The following is a 6,670-nucleotide window of genomic DNA, read 5'->3' on the forward strand; positions in this document are numbered from 1 at the left end:
TCTTGAGGAGAATTTTTTTAATCTAAGATTTTCAACAATTTTTATATCAAAAGACAACGAAGATACTTAGATCACGAAAAATGATAGGAAAGACACCTAAGAAAAATTATGGTTTCCACGAAAGAAACTTTTGTATCTTAACTGAATAGCATAATCATGCATTGCGGTAATTTTATTTGTATTTCTATGGAATGGAGAATTTTCTCGCGAATTTAAAACCTCACATATTTACTTATATTTGAATAAATGTAAATAGGAATGTTGAAATATTTATTACATTTATTATTGTACGATACTATAGTATTTCTAAAACCTTTAACATTTGTTGTTACAATCTGTCACTAAAAATTTGCAAACTGAAATTGTTTAATAGATTGTATTATTATTGTTTACACAAAGTTTTATTGCAATTGCAACAATATTGTACAATAAATAGATGAGTTAGTTTCTTACATTTTTTTTGTGAAATTCATACAACTGAATAATCTCACGCGTAAATATCAATTCATATTAATATACACTATTCCGGCTTTATTAAGATTCATGAAAGTTCGATTGTGAAGTTATTGTTTCACTTTGCCATAATATTCTTTTGCCATTTTCAAAACAAGGAACAAATCATCAAGGGAATTATTATCAAGGGAATTCTCTTATATACGAACTATAAACGCCATTGCGCGATATTACTTTTCTTTATGTTCGACATTCTCGATACCCAGATCAGATCATTTCCGAGAAAAAAATCTGTGGCGACGATATTCGTTTCCTTCCACCACTCCTCTTGGAACTTGACAGTGAGATTTCGATTAACGGAATCGGCCATCTGCCGAAGTCCGCCAGACGGATTGAAAAAAAAGTCTAATGGGAACGGCGTCAATTCCGCCATTACTGCCCATAATGGATTCTGGCTATTCCTACGTTTCTTTGATCCCAAAATTTCTTCGTCCAAATACTCGAACAAACCTTCCACGGTTTGCTGATTGCCCCATACCTGCGTCAAAGGCGGCCACAACCAATCGTATTCTGAATTTAAAGGAATTTAACGGAAATTATTATAAACGATTACTAGCTAGAAGGTTTTAAAGAATTTTAACGAATTAAACTTGCAAATTGTAAGATGATGAATAAATTTGTAGATATTGACAAATTAAAAAAAATTGCCAAACAAGAAAGATGTTTTACCGTTTACTGTGTGCTTGTCACCATAACAAATAATTAATCTTTTGCCGCCGGTCCAAATATCATTTAATGTCGGCCCTAAACCTTCGATTCCTCTGTCCGGCTTCAGGATTAAGTTTTCGAATTCTCGATGTAAAATAGTTAGCAACTTCCTATGCCTATTTGGCCTACCTTCGAAGCCCACAGGAAATCTGTTTATTATAATTCTTACGTTAATTTATTATTACAGAACTTGAATATATTTTGGAGTATACTTATTAATAACTTTTTTGTGACAAATAACGCTTAATATGGGAACACATATTCAAACATATAAGAGAAATGTTTTTTACTTTTTAATGCATTAATGAATGTTAAAAGTTAATTAAAATTAATTGAGTGAGTTAGTAATTAATTATGTTATATATTTTGCAATTCTCTCGTAATGTAATTTTTTTACGTTTTTCCGATTTTTACGGCCATTAACACGAATTTAATTTTCAATAAACGCGTGAATTTGAAATGTACAACGCTATATTGGATATAGCGCGACTCACCTGTGAAAGTCCATAATGACAACTTCACCCCTCGCTACATCCAAAAAGTCTCTTACATCCTTTAAGATCTCCGAAAGAGGTGTAATGCGAATGACGTCGTGGTTTACCCAGAATCTATTGATATGATTCCCGTCCTCGTCAAGTGCGGTGCCATTCGGTATCGATGGATAATATCCAACTCTGATATCCAGATATCTTATACCGTGCACTAGCTGTGTCCAAACGTCACGATCTTGTGTCAGCAAATACCGCTGAAAAGCATCCCGGCGCGTCAGATCACCGTGCTTGTAACAGCCAGAATTGTGTGTCCCAGGTATCATCAAGCTGCCGATAGGAAGCATGCCAATTTCCCTCCTTTAACAATACAAAGAAACATTGTGTATTGACAGCAGTCAATTGCTATAAAAAATTGCTTATGAATATTCCTGGTCCGTCAGATTTGTAATAGTAAAAAATAATTGCAAACAATACGTTTATGTTACACGTGTAATATGTATCACAGATCTTTCGCAATTTTTTGAATCTTCATAAGTATCGTCTGACATTTCTGCCGCTTGATTTATTCTTTTTGTAACATACTTATATGAACGTTTTAAAATGTTTTGGAGTTAAAAGGGTAAATTATTTTCGAATTAAAAGTGATACTTTAATTCGGAGTTTTAAAGACGTGTAAAAAAATTATAGTACCTCAAATCGTACATCCAAGTTGGCCAAATTTGCAGACAAGACATGGAAAACATGTGACCATCTTTGTAAAGGATTGCATAATAATCGAGACAGTGCGATCCCGGAAGAGTCGCCCCATCTTTCGTGTCCCACCCTCCTGGAAGCGGCGGACGACCCACCGTAATATTCGTCCTGTAATATCCCCGAGGACGTTGTAAGGAAGTCAAGATCAGTTCAGGCTTGATCATTTTGTCTGGAACAAATGGGAGCCGTGGTTGCGCCGACAAATTTTTCGGTATTCAAAGTTCGATAGCTTTACGGTGAGAAAATGTGATGAGGGATGGATGCGTTCGATTTCACGACGATTCATTCTGTAAGATAAATCGGATTGGAAACGATTCAAAACTATCGGGGGGATTCATTTCGAATGGATCAATGTTTTCAAATTGAATGCGATAGGCGGAAGAGAGAGACTTAGCGAACAAGTTTTAACGGAGGGGGGGACTCGAAGCGTTTCAATGCGCATAAGCTGGTGATCTGTACTAAGCAATCAATGAAACACGAACGCAAAATAAACTTTTAAACTTTGTTGATGGAATTTCTACATGAGAATAAATATATTGAAGACTTTGAAGTAAAACAAATTTAACTGCAGTTATTACAAATTACTGTCATGCCATATAATGTCTTGTGTTTTGTAATAAATCATAACGATAAATATTGTAATCTTGATATATGACAATACAATAATTAATATGTAAATAAAATAGAAGATACACGTTAATTTTTCGAGTCTAACTGCTATCTCTGGCAGCGGAATACGGTACACACAAGAGAATCAAACAAAATTTATTACTATGTGCTGCTAACGGGTCAGCAGTGAACACCTTGATCTGGGTATCTGAATATCTTGTGCCCGCCGGACAATCGAATTCCCAATTTACTTCTAATTCGGCATCGACCACCTTATCGCTCGCGGCGATTGGTCTCCACAAAGAGGAAACCGTGACCCACACTTTTCCGCACTGCCCCGCCAATGCTGAAAGCAAAAACAGGAAGATTAATTGAGAAATAGAATACAATAATTAATAGAAAAAGAAACAAATTTATCTCTTAAATCTTCATCCCAGAAAAATTAGTTATTCGCGCTTTTCAAATTACACATAGAAAGAACGGTTTTGCTGAAGTATTTAAAAATTTAGCTAGTTTCAAATCTGAAAATAATTTTACCATAGTTAATAATTATATAGAGCGTTCAAGCAAGACGATAATTCTGCAAAAAATTTTGACATTCTAGCAATCAGCTTGAGCTTCTGCGTAATTATTTTTAAATTCTAACAAAATTATTTTCAGATCTGTATCTATATCTCTAATCTAGATAAATTTTTACATCAGCAAAACCGTTTTTTACGTTTGCAAGTTTATTTTGATTTTACCAGAACATTATGATTTATACTAATTGCAAGTATATATCGCTTTTAGTAAAAAAGAAAAAAAATACATACAAATATGCAGAAATGCAAAATTATGTAAATATCAGCAATATTTATCTTCATATTTTTTTACACTTTTTGTATTTGAACGAAATGTTTGAACGAAAATTAGTGTATTAACTGCCCCAGTACTGTAAAAAAACATTTGCTTTTTATTCGTATATTTACATAACGTAACGATTTACTTTCGATAATATTCAGTTTTTTTTTTCAGATTATTTAAAAATATTTTCTTTAAACATGTTATTTTACATTTCCAGCAATATAATATAAATTGTGCTAAAAAAACCTTGCGTAACCTAAACGCAATAGTTTAAATTCTCACCAACATCGCAGAAGACATGGAGAATCAGCACAATAATTCCCTTCAGCATGATTGAAACGATGAGATTTCGTTCAAAATTATTTATCTACAGTCTCCAATCTTCCGATGTCAGCAAATATTGTGCAATCGTATTTCAGTCAAACAGTTTCTGATTTCTTCGAGCATAACGGATACAAAAGTCTTCAGGTTGTCTGAAATTCACAACTTGTTCACGCAACAATGTTGCCTTCATTAAATAATGACAAATATATATAAATCTTCACTTTTATAGAGTCAAGAATATTTTCTACATAAACGTTGCATCAAGGATTGTAAAGAAAACAATAAAAGATACAGAAATGTTGAAAAAACTTTCGTAGGAAAATATATGGAGCTTCATCTTTGTACTTTTGGCTGAAGTTTAAGCAGCAGTGAAATTTTTTATCAGATATATCTACGTATTATTAGTAAAACCACATTTTCATCGAAAAGTACCAAAAATTCGTCCCGTTTTCTCTGCGAGCGAATAATTACCCTATATACAAGCGCCGTGTAGTTTTAGAAATATAATCCCCCGCGTTCGGTAACGCGCGATGACGACCGGTGTTTACGATTACGATCTACGTTTGACTTCCGTCACGCGCAAGAGAATCTCTCGATCAGGTCAAACATTATCGTCACATCGATAAACTCACGGAAACGCCGCGCGGAATGGAAATCGTACGGAAAACGAATTCAGATGCCGACTGCTAACGACGCACACGCAGTGATCCCCAGCTGAGTCAACCCGACAACCGAACGATAGGCAGTCGAACGAACTACTATCCGGTAACCGGAGTAGTCTAATGTAGAACCCGCTTATGGGACGTTCAAGTACATTGTGCTTCCATCCTTCCGTCACTTCCTCGGACGCGTCAATTGAACGCGAGGAGGGAACCCAGTTACTCGTTGGTTTTCCTTCTCTCTTCGCCCTATACGTCCGCCTCTCCATCACCATTGACTATCGGCTACGTGCGGCTACACTCGGGGTCGGACCCGGCCCGGCCTGTTAAATACCATTTCCTGCATACGCCGTCGCGGAATATATAGTTTCGAGGGAGAACCGGCGCGATGGATGCGAACTCGACCGACCGATCGGTGGAGGTTGGTAGAACGGATTCAGTTTCTACATTGAATTATCGCCCTCGTGCATCGTGCGCAGAGGGGACACTGCACGTCAGGAGGGAACGCGTCGTGAGAGCAAAACAGATTAATCGTTACGTATAGATCGGGGCTGCAGATCGCGATTTATCGATGACACTTTAGGGCATTTTATGGTACGTAGGACTACATTTTGTTGGGCTAGATCGCGATCGTGGGTACGTTACAAATCGCGTTTGTATATGTTGGCTCCGCGCCGCAATACAACAATGAATAATTTGTAAACGTTACTCATAGAATTTATTCGATGAAGATATCAAGAAGATATGAGAAGCTACCGCATCTCACGCCAAATTTACGCGCAGCGAAGTCGCGTAAATGTAAAACGTTGGTGAGACACACAGGATGATTCAACCTTTTATCTTCAAAAATACATAATCCTGACTAAATTCTGAAACAACTTTTCATCTTGCAAAACTTTGTCCGGAAAAAAAACAATTGCTCATAATTTAAAGTAAATTATGTTTTCTTTACATCAATTACATCAATTGATTCATCTCGTCATTCTGTACATACAAATATTAGATAAAAAGATGTATGGTATATAAAAAAAAATGAATAGTTTACGAAATATTTTATATTTTATGTAAAAGTATAATGTCGGGATAAAGTATAAAATATCTCGTGAAATATTTCTTTTTTGAGCGCCTAATCCTAATACTTTTATACACAGAATGTCCAAAAGAATCTGATGTTTATGCAAAAAATCTATTAAAGAAAAAAGTTTAATTGCATTTCCGGTGCATCGTTGCACTTACGAAAAATCAATAGAAAATACACATTATTATTATCATTCAACTTTTGAGTGGACCATTTTTTAAAGATTTGATATCGAAAACTAGCACCAACTTATAATTCAGTAAAATCTAATATGGTTATTGTACCTGTATCTGTATCATTTATATGTACATTCTTATATACTAATATAGTGAGTAATTATTTATTTGAAAAAAAAGTTGCTATAAAAAACTGGCGCTAACATATAGTCGTCAATAAAATGTAATATTATGATTGTATTTGTGTACTATACAATTGCATTATCTAGCCGCGGACTTCATTACAAATTTTAAATTGTTTAAAGCGTTTTTAAGATAAAACTGTCATACTTGGCTCGTATAACTCGGTTCGCATTAATAATTTAAAATTTGTAGTAAAATTCGTGGCCAAATAGTTATAATTCAGTTAGCAATTGTGTAATACACAAGTACAATCATTCGATTATATATTAGCGTCAACTTTTTATATCGAATCTTTTGTACAAATGATGAAACGATCTACTCGTGTAAGAGTAA

The 6,670-nt window shown here is 34.7% G+C and overlaps 1 protein-coding gene across 3 annotated transcripts; it reads right to left on the bottom strand.

The window, feature by feature from the left end:
* Positions 1 to 256: 256 nt before the first annotated feature.
* Positions 257 to 5,044, bottom strand: LOC112454262 (PI-PLC X domain-containing protein 1-like). Of its 3 annotated transcripts, none has more exons than XM_025015553.1 (7): positions 4,713 to 5,044; positions 4,200 to 4,390; positions 3,238 to 3,420; positions 2,403 to 2,634; positions 1,716 to 2,069; positions 1,183 to 1,370; positions 257 to 1,023 (listed from the first exon to the last, which is right to left on the bottom strand). In XM_025015553.1, exons 2-7 carry the CDS (start codon positions 4,246 to 4,248, stop codon positions 662 to 664), a joined length of 1,368 nt encoding a protein of 455 aa, XP_024871321.1. In that variant the 5' UTR covers positions 4,249 to 4,390; positions 4,713 to 5,044; the 3' UTR covers positions 257 to 661. The 3 variants fall into 3 exon arrangements, with proteins under 3 accessions (XP_024871321.1, XP_024871320.1, XP_024871322.1); XM_025015552.1 differs by having other exon boundaries at positions 4,200 to 4,403; XM_025015554.1 differs by having other exon boundaries at positions 4,200 to 4,425.
* Between the last annotated feature and the right edge of the window lie 1,626 nt (positions 5,045 to 6,670).

The sequence above is a fragment of the Temnothorax curvispinosus genome, unplaced genomic scaffold, assembly GCF_003070985.1.
Source record: "Temnothorax curvispinosus isolate PA1 unplaced genomic scaffold, ASM307098v1 QBEX01004937.1, whole genome shotgun sequence".
NCBI classification, from domain to species: domain Eukaryota; kingdom Metazoa; phylum Arthropoda; class Insecta; order Hymenoptera; family Formicidae; genus Temnothorax; species Temnothorax curvispinosus.